We start from the raw sequence: 16,983 nt of genomic DNA, 5'->3' as shown, positions 1-16,983 counted from the left end.
GGCTTCGTGCAGTGGCCTGTGTTCACCTTGGCCTTTATTCACTTTCTATGGACACTACTCCAGCCTCGATCTATCGCCTTCAGTTTCACGACCTTCGCATGGAACTTTGCAATAGTATGTTTGTATACACTGATGGTTCTCAGACTGGCCATAGTGTTGGGTGCGCCTTCGTCATTGGCGTCGATGTGTTTGTATCTGCTTTCGGCACACTGCTCAGTATTTACAACCGAGCTCTTTGTCCCGTATCAGGCCATGGAGTACAACCAGCGACACAGGTTTTTCAGTTGTGTTCTCTGCTCACTCTCTCAGTGCCCTTCAAAGTCTCTGTGCGCTGTACACCACCCATCCCTTAGTGCAACGGATCCAGTAAAACAGTCACTTGCTCACTCTTGATGGAGATACTGTGATGTTCATGTGGGTTGCTGGTCATGTCAGTCTGCCATGAAACGAGGGTGCTGCCAAGGCTACTTGTACCTCAGCCCACTAGTTCCAATATGCCCTCCAATGATCTGTGTTGTCGTCTGTCAGGGGGTGGTGTTGCTTTGGCATCGCCATTGGTCCTCCCTTCATGGGAATAAACTACAGATTATTAAGCCTCTCCCAGCGGCTTGTATGACCACCTCTCGACCCTCTCCCCGGGAAGAGGTCATTTTAACTAGGTTGCGCATGGGCCACTGTCATTTTAACCATCGCCATTTGTTAAGTGGCGTTACCCTGCCACTTTGTGCACATTGCACCAAAGTTTTAACTGTCCACCATGTCCTGACGGAATGCCCGTCTTAATTATTGGCCGTTTTAGCAAACGACGCATGAGCTGTCGACTGTATTTTACTTTTTATCCATCGTAGTGATATGGTGAACGCCATTTAATTTTTAGTCCTGGACATCCATTTCTCTATGGTGTATTTTATAGCCCTTTCTTCATGTCCCTGTTTTTATTTGTCCTCTGTTAATGTCAACTGGGACTGACGTGTAGTTGTTTCTTAACTCCTCTCTGTCTTTGTGTTCTATAGTTTTGACTTGGGTGCTTATGACCCCAGTTGTTTTTGCGCCCTAAAAAAAAAAAAACAAACACACACACACACACACACACACACACACACACACACACACAGTGAATGTCGTATTCAATATTTTTGGGTTCTTGACCACACTTGGACACCAGTGTCTCCTTAAAATGTATTTTGTTAATAAGTTGTCAACAAATAACAAAATTCACATTGCTTAATCTTTCTAGTGGTGGCCAAAAGTACTTTCTTACATGATAAGCTGCAAATTATGGATGAAGAGCAACAGACAGAGTCCATATTTCTAGATTTCCAGAAATCGTTTAACACGGTAGCTCACTGCAGGTTGCATATGGAATAAGTTCACAGATACGAGTGGCTTGAACACTTCTTAAGCAATTCAGAGTGGCTGCTAGGTTTGTTACTGCTAGGTTCGGACAACACATAAGTGTTACAGATATGCTTTGGGAACTCGAATGGCAATCCCTGGAGGGAAAGCAACATTCTTTTCGAGAAACATCATTGAGAAAATTTAGAGAACCACCACTGAAGTTGACTGCTGAATGATTCTACTGCCTCCAACATACATTGTGTGTAAGGACCACAAAAATAAGATTAGAGAAATTGGGGCTGATAAGGAGGCATATAGACAGTCTACCCCTGCGGGTCCGGGGTAAGAATAGGCCCGAGGTATTCCTGCCTGTCGTAAGAGGCGACTAAAAGGAGTCCATCCCCCTCACGGGGGTAGTTAGCGCCTGCGTCCGGAGACGGACGGTTTCACGACCTATAATCGTGGTCTTTTTGGTTTTTCTCTTCTCGTTTCTTCCTTCCTTTTGTTGGTTCCTTTCTTTGCTCTTCTCTACTTCACTGTCTTCCTTACTCTTTCCCTTGACTTCTCCTTGCCTTCTCATTGCCTTTTTCTCCTTGCCTTCTCATTGCCTTCTTCTCCTTGCCTTCTCATTGCCTTCTTCTCCTTGCCTTCTCATTGCCTCCTTCTCCTTGCTTTCTCATTGCCTTCTTCTCCTTGCTTTCTCTGGTCTCCGCCTCGGCGTTTGAGACAGTCTGTCCTCTTTCTCCCTCTCTCTTCTTTTTCCTCTTCTTCCTTCCTCCCCGTGCGTGTCTGAAGGCCGACCCACGCGTTCGCACGCGTAGCCGGTGACGGGGTAACGCGTAAGTCCCCGCCCTGGGTAGACATGTAAGGCACGCGCGTACCCCCTGGTAAAGGCCAGGCCCGGGGAGGGGTGATTGCCTGAGCTGATACCTTCTGACCATGCCGATTGGTCCCTCCGTCTGTTTCTCGGGAGGTGTGACCTGAGGTGTAAACATTCACCTAAGGCGGGAGTGCCCTCTGAGAGGGTCCCCACAAGGAAGGAGCGTGCCATCGGAGACGCTGGCAATCATGGGGGATTCCTCCGCAATGGACTCTACTCCATCGCTTTCGACTTTGACCCACAAACGGAAACGTGACCAGCCAACTGTGACAAAAGTACTACCGCCTGCCCCACAGTTCCTCGTAGTTTCTCGATCTGAGGACGGAAAGGATTTTGCCTCTGTCAACCCTTTCGTTATCCAGAAGGGCGTAGATGCCATAGCCGGATCTGTCAAATCTTGTACCAGGTTGCGTAACGGTACCTTATTACTAGAAACTGAGAGTGCCTTTCAGGCACAAAAACTGCTTCGGGCCACACTCTTGTACACGTTCCCTGTCCGGGTGGAGGCCCACCGCACCTTGAATTCGTCTCGTGGTGTAGTCTATAGTAGCTCTCTCGACGGATTGACTGACGAGGAGCTTCAATCTTTCCTCGCTGAGCAGGGCGTGACGGCTGTCCATCGGGTCATGAAAAAGGTCAACAATGACCTTGTACCGACCCGGACACTTTTCTTAACCTTCGATAGTGTTAAGCTGCCATCGCGCATCAAAGCGGGCTACGAGGTTATTTCTGTTCGCCCCTATGTCCCGACACCTACGCGCTGCTACCAGTGTCAGCGTTTCAATCACACTCGACAGTCTTGCTCCAATGCGGCTAAATGTGTCACTTGTGGCAGGGATGCCCATGAGGGTGACTGTCCACCTCCGTCTCCTCGTTGTGTGAACTGTCAGGGTGACCATGCCGCATCCTCCCGCGACTGTCCTGTCTATAAGGAAGAACGCTGTATCCAGGAAATTCGAGTCAAAGAGAAAGTGTCCACCTCGGCTGCTCGCAAGCTATTGGCTAGTAGGAAGCCCACGCTGCTCCCAGCGGGGAAATACAGCACTGTCCTCGCCTCTCCTCGGACTACCCGGGAGGTAGCAACCCAGACATGCGATCTGACCTTCAGCACCACGGTCGTCCGTTCGGCCAGTGCTAAGATCGCGCGGTCGACGTCTCCTCTTCCTCCCATCACCCCACAGACACCAGCCACTTCCTCAGCTTCTGCTCAGTCGAAGACCCCGAAGTCAGATGCACGGGCCTTCAAGAAGGAACCATCTCGTGCAGACTTCCTCCGTCCCTCGACCTCCCAGCCTTCGACCGGTACTTCCACCAAACGTCCTTCTAAAAAGGCGCATAGGAAGCACAGTTCTCCTTCTCCGCCGCGGCGCCTTTCTTCTCCTGCGCCACCCAGCGGTTGCCGCCCCAGGCCGTCATCCGTTTCGCCTGGCCGCACCGCTGGTAGCCGAACATCTGGCCGTTCACCGGCGGAGGAAGCTCCCCCTCCCGGCCATCCTCCCGAGATGGCCGATGACCCTATAGACCCCATGGACGATGACTGTCCGCCTCCTGCTAGCGGCGGCAGTGCTCGCTCGAAGCCAGGCCCTAAGCGGCCTTCGAGGTGACCCCTTCTCTCATCTTCCTTTTCTTACGATGGCACTTATTAACTGGAATATTCGCAGCATTCGCTCCAACCGAGAGGACTTGAAGTTGCTGCTCCGCTTGCATCGTCCGCTCGTCGTAGCCCTCCAGGAAATGAAGCTACGCCCATGCGATCAAATTGCCTTGGCACACTACACCTCTGTGCGTTTTGACCTACCCCCTGTGGTAGGTATCCCAGCTCATGGAGGGGTTATGTTGCTGGTCCGGGATGATATTTACTACGATCCCATCACGTTGCACACCGGCCTGCAGGCAGTTGCCATCCGCATTACTCTCCCCACTTTTACGTTTTCCTTTTGTACCGTTTACGCTCCATCGTCATCTGCCGTTACCAGGGCAGACATGACGCAACTTATTGCTCAGCTACCTGCACCATTTTTGTTAACTGGAGACTTCAATGCCCACCATCCTCTTTGGGGCTCTCCAGCATCCTGCCCGAGGGGCTCCTTGTTAGCAGACTTTTTCAACCAGCTCAATCTTGTCTGCCTCAATACTGGCGCCCCTACTTTTCTTTCGGACACATCTCATACCTATTCCCATTTAGACCTCTCTATATGTACTCCCCAACTTGCACGCCAGTTTGAGTGGTATGCACTTGCTGATACATATTCGAGCGACCACTTCCCGTGTGTTATCCATCTCCTGCAGCATACTCCCTCTCCGTGCTCCTCTCGTTGGACCCTCTCCAAGGCAGACTGGGGGCTCTTCTCTTCCAGGGCGACCTTTCAGGATCAAACCTTCACAAGCTGCGATTGTCAGGTCGCACACCTCACGGAAGTCATTCTCGCTGCTGCTGAATCTTCCATCCCTCACCCTACTTCTCCACGTCGCGTACCGGTCCCCTGGTGGACCGCAGCATGTAGAGAGGCTTTACGTGCTCGTCGACGTGCTTTACGCACCTTTAAACGCCACCCTACAGTGGCGAATTGTATTAATTATAAACGATTACGTGCTCAGTGTCGTCGTATTATTAAAGAAAGCAAGAAAGCCAGCTGGGCTGCTTTCACAAGCACCTTCAACAGTTCTACTCCTTCTTCTGTTGTCTGGGGTAGCCTGCGCCGGCTATCTGGCACTAAGGTCCACTCCCCAGTTTCTGGCTTGAAGGTCGCGAATGAAGTCCTTGTGGCCCCTGAGGCTGTCTCCAATGCATTCGGCCGCTTTTTCGCCGAGGTTTCGAGCTCCGCTCATTACCACCCTGCCTTCCTCCCCCGCAAACAGGCAGAGGAGGCTAGGCCACCTGACTTCCGCTCCTCGAATTGTGAAAGTTATAATGCCCCATTCACCATGCGGGAACTCGAAACCGCACTTGGCCGATCACGGTCCTCCGCTCCAGGGCCTGATTCTATTCATATTCAGATGCTGAAGAACCTTTCTCCTGCGGGTAAAGGTTTTCTTCTTCGTACATACAATCGCATCTGGATTGAGGGACATGTTCCCGCATGCTGGCGCGAGTCTATTGTTGTCCCGATTCCTAAGCCGGGGAAGGACAAGCACTTGCCTTCCAGTTATCGACCTATCTCGCTTACCAGCTGTGTCTGTAAAGTGATGGAGCGAATGGTTAACTCTCGATTGGTTTGGCTGCTCGAGTCTCGACGCCTACTTACCAATGTACAATGTGGATTTCGAAGGCGCCGCTCTGCTGTTGACCATCTGGTTACCTTGTCGACCTTCATTATGAATAACTTCTTGCGGAAGCGCCCGACCGCGGCTGTGTTCTTTGATTTGGAGAAGGCTTACGACACCTGTTGGAGGGCGGGCATTCTCCGCACCATGCATACATGGGGCTTTCGCGGTCGCCTCCCTCTTTTTATTCGTTCCTTTTTAATGGATCGACAGTTTCGGGTACGTGTGGGTTCTGTCCTGTCCGACACCTTTCGCCAGGAGAATGGGGTGCCACAGGGCTCAGTTTTGAGCGTCGCTCTCTTCGCCATCGCGATCAATCCAATAATGGATTGCCTCCCAGCTGATGTATCAGGCTCCCTTTTCGTGGACGATTTTACCATCTATTGCAGCGCGCAGTGTACACGTGTCCTGGAGCGCTGTCTTCAGCGTTCTCTTGACCGTCTTTACTCCTGGAGTGTCGCCAATGGCTTCCGTTTTTCTGCCGAGAAGACGGTCTGTATTAACTTCTGGCGCTACAAAGAGTTTCTCCCACCGTCCTTACGACTCGGTCCCGTTGCTCTCCCACTCGTGGAGACAATCAAATTTTTAGGCCTTACCTTTGACAGGAAACTTAGCTGGTCTCCACATGTGTCATATTTGGCCGCCCGTTGTACCCGTTCTTTAAATGTCCTCCGTGTTCTCAGTGGTATGTCGTGGGGAGCGGATCGAACCGTCCTACTTCGTCTATATCGGTCGATCGTCCGCTCCAAGCTGAATTATGGGAGCTTCGTATACTCCTCTGCACGGCCATCCATCTTACGCCGCCTCAACTCCATACAACATCGGGGTTTACGACTTGCGATCGGAGCATTTTATACCAGTCCCGTAGAGAGTCTTCATGCTGACGCTGGCGAATTGCCACTCACCTACCGGCGCGATATACTGCTTTGTCGGTATGCCTGTCGGCTACTGTCAATGCCCGACCATCCGTCTTATCGTTCCTTTTTTGACGACTCTCTTGACCTTCAATACGGGTTGTATGTCTCTGCCTTGCTACCCCCTGGAGTTCGCTTTCGTCGCCTCCTTCAACACCTTCATTTTTCACTCCCTGCAACCTTTCGAGTGGGCGAGAGCCGCACGCCACCTTGGCTCCAGGCTCAGGTCCGCGTTCACCTCGACCTCAGCTCGCTCCCAAAAGAGGTCACCCCCGGTTCGGTCTACCACTCCCGTTTTTTGGAACTTCGTTCGAAGTTCGACATGACTTTCATTTATACAGATGGCTCTAAGACCAATGACGGGGTCGGGTGTTCCTTTATTGTCGGGGCACAAAATTTCCAATACCGGCTCCATGGCCATTGTTCGGTCTTCACAGCTGAGCTCTTTGCCCTCTACCAGGCTGTTCTTTACATCTGCCGCCACCGACATTCTGCTTATGTCATCTGCTCAGATTCCCTGAGCGCCATCCAGAGCCTCAGTGATCCGTACCCGGTTCACCCTTTCGTACACCGGATCCAACGCTCTCTTCAGCAGCTGGTGGACGTCGGTACGCCGGTTAGCTTTATGTGGGTTCCTGGCCATGTCGGTATCCCTGGGAACGAAGCTGCAGATGCCGCGGCCAAGGCTGCGGTCCTCGAGCCTCGGACAGCTTCTTGTTGTGTCCCTTCATCCGATGTTAGCAGGGTCATTTGTCGGCGCGTTGTCTCGCTGTTGCATGCCGATTGGGCTGCACTTACCGACAACAAGCTTCGGGCCTTAAAACCTCTTCCCGTGGCTTGGACGTCCTCCTCACGCCCTTCTCGGCGGGAGGAGGTCGTTTTAGCAAGGTTAAGAATTGGACACTGCCGGTTCAGCCATCGCCATCTGCTGACGGCTGCGCCGGCGCCGTTCTGCCCATGTGGGCACTTGCTGACGGTTAGACACATTTTAATGTCCTGTCCAGATCTTACCACACTGCGCCTCGATCTTAACCTGCCTAATACTTTAGATGCCATTTTAGCGGATGACCCACGAGCAGCTGCTCGTGTTCTTTGTTTTATCAATTTGACAAACCTCGCTAAGGACATTTGATGATGTTTTTTAATCCTATGCCTGTCAGTCTGTCTTTTATTGTGTTTTCCCTTTTAGTTGTTGTTGTCAACTTGTGTCTCGCGGTGCATTCTTAGAGTAGTCAGGGCGCTAATGACCATTGAAGTTGTGCGCCCGAAAATCACAAAAAAAAAAAAAACAAAAAATATAGACAGTCATTTTTCCCTCGCTCTATTTGCGAGTGGAACAGGAAAGGAAATGGCAAATAGTGGTACAGGGTACCTTCCGCAACACACCATATGATAGTTTGCACAGTATCTGTCGATGTAGATGTAGTAGATATTATTGAATATGTGTTGTTTTACAGAATTACTGGTGTGCAAGTGGGGACCAAACTCCGAAGATACCTGATAAAAGGTATTTTTGGAATTTGGTCCCCACTTGCACACCAGTAATTCTGTAAAAAGCATGTTGTTAATAAAAGTGATAACAACTGACAATTTTTTTTTTCTCTGGGCATAGTCACCCCCAATCCTTTGATAGTATGGTAGCTATTAGTTCCTTCCTTGGGGGGAAATAAAAATGGAAGAGCAGGCCACTGAAATCAATGGCAGATTCTTGGTCTAGCCTTGATCCTGTTACAGGTGGATCCCTCTCACCCTGGGATGAGAGTGCGCAGTGCTTCATTTCCAGCTTTCCACACACTAACCCTCTCTCGTCTAGAAGAAAAGAGTTAGCTGTTCTGGAACCTAAGATAGTGTCTTCCTTTTCACTTTCACGTGGGTCTGTTGGTCACACTAAATATGTTGTCTTCTTAAAGTAAGCACTGACCAATTTTTTTCTCACAATTTGTTTTGTTTGTAGAATTTTCGTTTTGTCTATTAGGTCAGTCAAGATCTAGACAGTACCTGCTACTTAAATATATCTGGTAGGTAAAGTATCTGTTCAACAAAGATTTTTGCTGCTTACAGGCAATGCTTTGTCAAATAGGCTAACCGGGTATGCTTGACGGTCTGTTGATTTCAAGCAGCAAATGCTTGTCTCCAGCAAAGGATATTGTTCCTCCAACAGTACTGCGGGACAAGTGTTTTGGGAAAAATGACTTACATTAAACCTTATGCATATTTCTTGATCAAAACATTAGGTAGAGTGGATGGAGTGTTCACCAATGCTGGTTCACCAGTATGATTTCACAAGTGTGGAGTAAAAGTGCTGGGAAATTCAGTGTGCAAGTCAGTCAGCCGTACTTGGAAGATCCTGTCGTGTGGATTGCCATTAACATTGAAAATTAGAAACCGTACTTTTAACACTAGGAAAAGACATTTCTACTTCCTGTAAAGAAAAGATGTCAGGTTGCAGACAGGTACAATAAAGACATTCACATAAAGCTTTCAACCACAGCCTTTGTCAGTAAAAGAGAGACACAAACACCATTCATACACACACAAGCAAGCACGTCACATATGACCACCAACTCAAGCGTATCGGGCTGTATGCAACTATCACATGGGATGCAAGCAGCAATCTAGGGGGGACGGGCAAAAGGAAGGAGAGACAAATGCTGTCTGGTGGAGTGTGCAGGGACTAGACTGCCAACAGACAGAGCGTCAGGAGGTTGTAGGGCAGGGAAGTGGGGAAAAAGGTGCGGAAAAGGTGAGAAGCAGGAAAAGACGGGCTGATGCATTGGCAGAGGGCTGCAAATAAACAGGGTGGGAGATGGGAATGAGGAGGAGTCGGTAGGACAGAACGGTGATAACTGTTGGATGGAGGGTGTAGGGACCATACATTACAATAGGTTGAGGCCCTGTGCAGTTCAGAAAAGCTGGTGGTAGGAGGGAAAGATCCAGATGAATTGGGCAGTGAAGCAGCAATTGAAATCAAGGGTGTTATGTTCAGCTGCATGTTGTGCCTCAGGATGGTCTACTTTGCTGTGGGCCACAGTTTGGTTGTGGCCGTTCATCCTGGTGGACAGCTGGTTGGTAGTCATACCAATCTAAAACTGTGCAATGGTTTTAGCGGAATTGGTAAATGACATGGCTGCTTTCACAAGCGGCCTGGCCCCTGATGATGCAAGATAAACCTGTGACAGGACTGGAGAAGAGGTGTTGGATTGGTTGATTGGGCAGATTTTGCACCTGGGTCTTCCACAGGGATATGATCCATAGGGCAAAGGGTTGGGATTGAGAGTGGCGTATGGATGTACTACGATGTTGTGCTGGTTGGGTGGGCAATGGAACACCACTTTAGGAGGGGTGGGAAGTATCTCGGATAGGATGTCCCTCGTTTCAGGCCACGATGACAGGTAATAAAAGCCCTGGTGAAGGATGGTTCAATTGTTTGTCTGGTGTGGTGCTGGGTGATGAAGGGGACATTCCTTTGTGGCTGGTTGTTGGGGGTGATTGGAGGGTTGGGGATGTGAGGGGCAAATGGCACAGGAGATCTGTTTGCAGCAGATCTCGTCTCCTCTGTCCTATCATCTCCTCCCTATTCTAGTCTCCCACCCTGTTCATTTGCAGCTCTCTGCCAACACATCTGCTCACCTTTTCTGTTCCTTTTTTTTCGCCACCTCCATGCCCCACAACCACCAGATGCTGCACCTGCTGGCAGTCTAGTCCCTGCACACTCCACCAGACAGCATTCGTCTCTCACCCCACCAGTACAGTACTATCTCTTCCCCTTCTGCGCTTCCTCGAGATTGCTGCTTGCATCCCAGGTGATAGTTGCATTCTGGCCGTAGATGCTGGAATTGGCAGTCATGTGAGCTTGGGCTCGCTCGCGCGCGCCTCTCTCTCTCTCTCTCTCTCTCTCTCTCTCTCTCTCTCTCTCTGTGTGTGTGTGTGTGTGTGTGTGTGTGTGTGTGTGTGTGTGTGTGTGTGTGTGTGTGTGGAGGGGGGGGGGTATTGAAAATATTCAAACACTACTAAATTTCATTTCTTGAGATATTGTTCAAAGCAACATTTTGAGAACAGTGGTTGTGCTTGTTTGAAATCTTGGACAGTTAGACATTTGGCAGAGCAAATCTAAACATGAGCCTACTGGAAAACAGTGATCCTAAAGACACTTCATACTCTTAGGTGAAAGGGAACTTAATGTCATGTTTTTGGAACTACGATTGTCAAATGTGGAAAGAAGAAAGCTAGAAAGTGGAGATGGGGCTAGCTACTGGAACTCTGAATCCAGACACACGAACCAGGTTTGGAGTAAATGATAATTTGCTTTCTTAAATGTAACAGGAAAGTCTATGGAAACATACAGTAGAGCAACTAATATGTAATTATGTGCAAGTTGAAAAATAAAATTTGATTCATTGTAGGTTTTGTGCTTGACATATAGTTACTTTGGAAGCATATTTAAGAGGGGGTGATGTTAATGATCAATTTGTGTAATGCCTGTTAAAAATAGGTACTGATCAACTGCCGCAACAATAAGAAATTACTTGGTAGAGTGAAAGCCTTTGATCGTCACTGCAATATGGTGCTTGAAAATGTCAAGGAAATGTGGACAGAGTTACCTCGAACTGGTAAAGGAAAGAAAAAGGTAATGTTGGAATAAATATTTAAATGTTTGAAGTTGATGTAATGGAATTAAATGAAATTAATTATTGCTCCATGCTTTAACAGGAATGAGAGAACAAATGGAACTGTGTATATGTAGATCATTTTGTTCTAAATTTTGAATGAATGCTTGTTATTTATTGTGGACATATTGTTCGTTGTATAATGTTGTTGTTATAAATTTCGGTATTTTCAGGCAAAGCCAGTAAACAAAGATAGATTCATATCAAAAATGTTTCTGCGAGGGGATTCAGTCATACTGGTTCTTCGAAATCCACTTGCTACAGCAGCTGGAAAGTGAATAATTGTATAAAAAGTGGGACTGGAGTGTGTTGTTTCTGTGGATTTGTGGATTTCAGGACTTGGAGAGATATTTTGACTAATTTTTATTCTGTCTGTACAAACTCCATTCATCTAATAAATAATTTGAATACAGTATATATTTTTGTTACTGGAGATACATATTGTGATCTCTCTGAAACTTTTTAAGTGCTGAGTTAAGTTTTTCTATTTTTTCCAGTGCAAACTTGTTTCCAAATATTAATCATTCTGAAAATTCTATACAGTACCTCTTAGTTAACTTTGAAATGTTTGCAACATCAAACAGCTTATGCATTCTCTAGAACTCTAGTTCTACAGATTTCAAATTTTTTGATAGAATTATTTAACATTTTGACACTGCTGCTTGGGGTAAGGTTTATTTTCCACCTCGTGCATCTGAATAGTTCCCCTTGTAAGCTGTCCCAATCTTTAACAAGGCTAACACAAAGTTGCAACTGTTTGAAAAAGGACTACGTTGTTGTGACTGTAGTGAGCCGAATGCGTATTTTGTTCGTACAGTGGAAAAAGACTAAAAGCTCAAAATGTAGAGCAATTTTCTGGTCTTTAAAGTGTGCCCATGCATCAACTGCCATTGATCCGTAAGTCAGTGTCACTTTGAGGAAAAGTTAGTCATGCTGGTGCAATTTGTTCTGTAGGAAAATTAATGCATCTCATGGCGGTATACTTTGTTCTTAACACAAAACTGTTAATACTCCTGGCATGGCCATTCAATGACAGATTTATATACACTGTGTGATCAAAAGTATCCGGACACTTGGCAAAAAATGACTTAAAAGTTCGTGGTAATGCTGGAATTCAATATGGTGTTGGCGCACCCTTAGCCTTGATGACAGCTTCCACTCTCGCAGGCATATGTTGAATCAGGTGCTGGAAGATTTGTTGGTGAATGGCAACCCATTCTTCAGAGTGCTGCACTGAGGAGAGGTATCAATGTCGGTCGGTGAGGCCTGGCACAAAATCAGCTTTCCAAAACATCCCAAAGGTGTTCTGTAGGATTCAGGTCAGGACCTATGCAGGCCAGTCCATTACAGGGATGTTATTGTCATGTAACCACTCCGCCATATGCCACGCTTTATGAACAGGTGCTCGACCATGTTGAAAGGTGCAATCACAATCCCTGAATTGCTCTTCGACAATGGGAAGTAAGAAGGTGCTTAAAACATCATTGTAGGCGTGTGCAAGCCCCCTCCATGAAAAACACGACCACGCCATAACACCACCACCACCTCCAAATTTTACTGTTGCCACTATACATGCTAGCAGATGATGTTCACTGGCATTCGCCATACCCACACCCTGCCATCGGATCGCCACATGTGTACCATGATTCGTCACTCCACACGACGTTTTTCCACTGTTCAATTGTCCAATGTTTACACTCCTTACACCAAGCAAGGCATCATGTGTCATTTACCAGTGTGATGTGTGGCTTATTAGCAGCCGCTCAACCATGAAATCGGAGTTTTCCCACCTCCTGCCTAACTGCCATAGTAATTGCAATGGATCCTGATGCAGTTGGGAATTCCTGTGTAATGTTCTGGATAGATGTCTGCCTACAAATTACCTGCATCGAGATGACTGGGTGTTTGTGGGTTGGACTGAGCAAAGTTTGGGATTTTGTACTGGCATTGATAACTGCACAGTTGAGTGCCCCACAAACTAATCATCATCATCATCATCATCATCATCATTACCTATTACAAATTACGACCCTCTTCAACTGTCGGTGGTCTGTGTCAGTCAACAGAAAAGGTCGGCCTGCACGCTTGTGTTCTGTACGTGTCCCTTCATGTTTCCAATTCACTATCATGTCAGAAACAGTGGACCTAGGGATGTTTAGGAGTGTGGAAATCTCATGTAAAGACGTATGACACAAGTGACACCCAATCACCTGACCACGTTTGAAGACCGTTAGCTCTGCAGAGCGCCCTGTTCTGCTCTCACAATGTCTAATGACTACTGAGGTCACTGATACGGAGTACCTGGCAGTAGGTGGCAGCACAATGCACCTAATATGAAAAAGTAAGTTTTTGGGGGTGTCCAGATACTTTAGATCACATAGTGTATGATCATTGTAAGTGTTCGTGGCATGTCTTCACAGCTTCAGTCCTGGTCCAGCATGGAGTTTTAATCTGTAACTGGGTGACAGCATACTCTCAGCTGTAGAATGAAAGATTAACTGTGGAATATTTGCTAGCTCTCTTAAGGTAATATTCAGTATTTGAGAGCATTCACACTATCAGTTTGCTTTGTGCCTGCCCCTTGTTTTTTATTACCAAAGTTTGAGAATCCTTGCTTAAGTCTGAACTTTAAGTTGTCTGTTTGGTCTTCACCTTTTACCTGAATATTCTGTAGAACTGTCACTGGTTAACTATTTGTCTACACTTTATCATATCTCTCCTTCATAATACTAAATGTATTTTTTAGTCTGTTCAGTTTATTTCTCAGTTTTTCACACAGTTTTTCATTTGAATAAACTTCAGATGCTACTCCTCCAACTTACCGTCACACCTCTTGATACTCATTTAATCAATTAAGGCATTTACTTTGTCGATTCTGCCACCTAAATTCAACAACTTGAAGTATTTTTTTCTTTAGAGCAACTTCTGCTCTGAAGATCCAAATAAAGAAAACTCCATAATGATTATTCGAATATCTTCAAATTTTGTTCTAGGTACTGGAATGTATTTAGTTGACCGACGTATTTACTAGTACAGTATAAATTAAAATATTCATTCAAAAGGAAAATTTACAACAAAGGAAAAAGTGCTATCAATCCAATTTCTTGCATTGAGTTTTTTGAAAAAATATTGGTCTTTACCATCTCAAAGTGACAGCATGCAGTTCGCAAAAGTCTTACTCCCTCTGCCACCTTGTCACAGGGCCTCAGTACAATCTTCATTCATCTATTCATGTGAGGAAAAGAACTCCATCCTCCCTTGTACCTCCATGTCTGCAATGGGTGCCTTGACCCCTTCCACCCGTATAATAAAGATCCCACTGGAAATGGATAGCTGCAAATCAATGTCCTTTGCATGTGGTTGATTGAATGGTAAGCAGATGACTGTTCTGGATCTTCAGAACAAAGGACCTTGTGTCTAACTCACTGCAGATTTCTGGATGGTTACCTACTCTGCAAGAAGTCTGCCATGAGAATGGTTCAGCATCTTGTCACTGTCTCCCGTGGTCTGCATAGAGCATGAACAGAAGAGAATCAAGCATTTGAGATGTGGCGCTACAGAAGAATATAGAAAATTTGGTGGACTGAAAAGATAAGGAATCATGCTCTACACAGAATCAGCGAAGAAATGAATGTATGGAAAACACTGACAAGATGAAGTGACAGGATTGCAGGGCGTGTTAAGACATAAAGGTATAAATTCCATGGTACTGTAGTGCAAAAACTTTAGAGGAAGAAAGACTGGAATAAATATAACAACTGAGGATGTAGGGTACTATTCAGAGATGAAGAGGTTGGCACGGGAGAGGAATTCATGGCAGACTGCATCAAACCAATTGGAAGACATGAGTGGGATTTCTGTGGCTTGCTCCCAATCATACAAACTTTTCTGTCAGTGATTGGTTTGCCAGTAATTCTTACACTACTTCCCACAGTGGAGTGGAGTCCCACAAGGCTCTGTACTGAGTGTGACCTTAACACTTAACACTGGTTGCAGATATATTTTGCACACACCAGCTGAGCATTTGTAATTATTGCCTAATGTGTTTACCTGTGCTTAGGAGCATGCATTTTGGCTTCTACATGAGCTTGGGGGGAGGGAGGGGAATGGGCTGTTGTGCCCTGGTGCTGAATATTTCTAGAGCGGTTTCTGTGATGTCTCCTGTCAATAAAGTTGTCATTGCCAGGTGAACATTATTGTAAATGTAAAAATTAGTTTCTTTGAATGAGGCTTGCTTGTTAATTAACAGTTGTTACAAAGCTTCAGGTATGTGAAGGTGGTTTTCCCTAAAATAGTTCATGATTATTATGGTAACCCATTTGAAAAATGAAGTATTTTTAACTACACATCGATAGGCCAATGTTTCTTCATAGTTGTGTGTCCACATTACCTGTTGTACTGAAAGTATTCTTCACTCTACTAAATAAAGTAGTACAAATTTTAGATAACTACACGTATCAGAGGACAACAGTTTTCTCTGCCGCACAATGTGTTTTCTGCTAAAAGAATTCTGCTGCAAGTGCTCCAACTCCCAACATGTCCTGCACTGACGCCAAGCTGTCCACACGATGAGTGCAGTAATTTAATGTTCTTTAGGTGTTAATTTGTTACAGTTCATTTATTTGTATTTGTATATTTCCTTGAGAACTGTGTTTGAAGATATCCATTTACTATACCTCAAGCTCATTAATGATGATTCTCATGTCAAAAAGTTGTGTAAAGTGATTCCACAGCACACAGATGGTGAGCACCCCTGGCATGTACTCGTAACACCTTCAAGGATGGTGGGGATTACCAGACTGACTTCATTGAGAATTTTAGTTCATAGCTATTTTCGTGGCAACTTGTCTTTGTAAATGCATTCTGTATTTAATGGCGCCTGTTAATGTTCCAATAAAGGAGTCGTTTTATATTTGGATGTCTTTTTATTACATTATTCCAATGCTTTACCTGTCCATTTTACCCTGTACACATCTAACAAACTCATAGTATTAGGTTGTGTTCACTGAGGAACTTAATTCCTACAATGCAGGCTTCCATCAACTTCTACAAGGACAAGTTCAAGCACACAAAGAGCAGCTGCTGACATCACATTCCCCTACCAGCGCTCGCCACACTGGGCCTCATGCGTATTGCAGTGCACCACTCTGCTGTTCCACTGCTAACTCACTGAGTGATGCCTCATGTTGCAGGGTGTCTGATCCCATTTTTCAGTCCCAACTGGTAAGTAACACCCCCCTCCCCCCCTCCGCCTCTTCCCCAATGTACAAGTGCATATGGCTGGCTTTCACGCCTTCCTCGGCCACAGCTTGCAGCTCACAGGGACTGCCACCACCCTGGTGCACATACTCCCTCCTACCATCCAGCCTGTTCGCCTGTTTCCATTCTATTCCCATGACCCCCTGACCCTGATTGCCACATAGGTGTCCAACAACATCATAAGCCTCCCAGTCTGGCACATTTGGTGATTTGGTGCCTAAAATACCAGCTGATAGCGAAACAGACAGTGTCAGAAATGCAGGGCACATGTGGCTCTCGCATCTCCTCCAGTACCTCCATGCACTGGCTGAGCCTGGAAATGTCCCTGAAAAACAGCTACTCATGAATTTGCTTGTGCGTCTGCCTGCTGTAGACCACACAGCTATATAAATGTTGGCATGACAGCCAAGATGGCAGACAGGATCTTAGACTCTTGACCACCCGCCTGCTTCAGCTCCCATGCCTGCCATCCCCCTCCAGAGATGGCACAGCTCATGACCTACATAATCAGTGAGATGAACTCACCTCAGCCCTGGAGCATACACAGGGCCTCCCCATCCCTCGTTCGCCCACACACTGTGCATGTCCTCACTCGGCGACAGCTGTGATAATCATCGCATATGCCCACACAGGCGCCACCCTCTCACCCACATTGTCAGCC

General features: G+C 46.6%; 1 protein-coding gene across 1 annotated transcript in view; it reads left to right on the top strand.

Moving 5' to 3' along the window:
• The window catches only part of LOC124715380 (probable small nuclear ribonucleoprotein Sm D2), a 50,624-nt gene extending 39,146 nt beyond the window's left edge, over positions 1-11,478 (top strand). The window contains exons 3-4 of the mRNA XM_047243094.1: positions 10,889-11,023; positions 11,237-11,478. Coding sequence (XP_047099050.1) covers positions 10,889-11,023; positions 11,237-11,341 — 240 coding nt within the window. The 3' untranslated portion in view covers positions 11,342-11,478. The remainder of the gene's footprint in view (positions 1-10,888; positions 11,024-11,236) is intronic.
• Positions 11,479-16,983: the final 5,505 nt, after the last annotated feature.

Source organism: Schistocerca piceifrons, chromosome 1 (assembly GCF_021461385.2).
Source record: "Schistocerca piceifrons isolate TAMUIC-IGC-003096 chromosome 1, iqSchPice1.1, whole genome shotgun sequence".
NCBI classification, from domain to species: Eukaryota; Metazoa; Arthropoda; class Insecta; order Orthoptera; family Acrididae; genus Schistocerca; species Schistocerca piceifrons.
The sequence above is the reverse complement of the archived record's forward strand: the minus strand, read 5'-3'. Positions and strand labels throughout refer to the sequence as shown.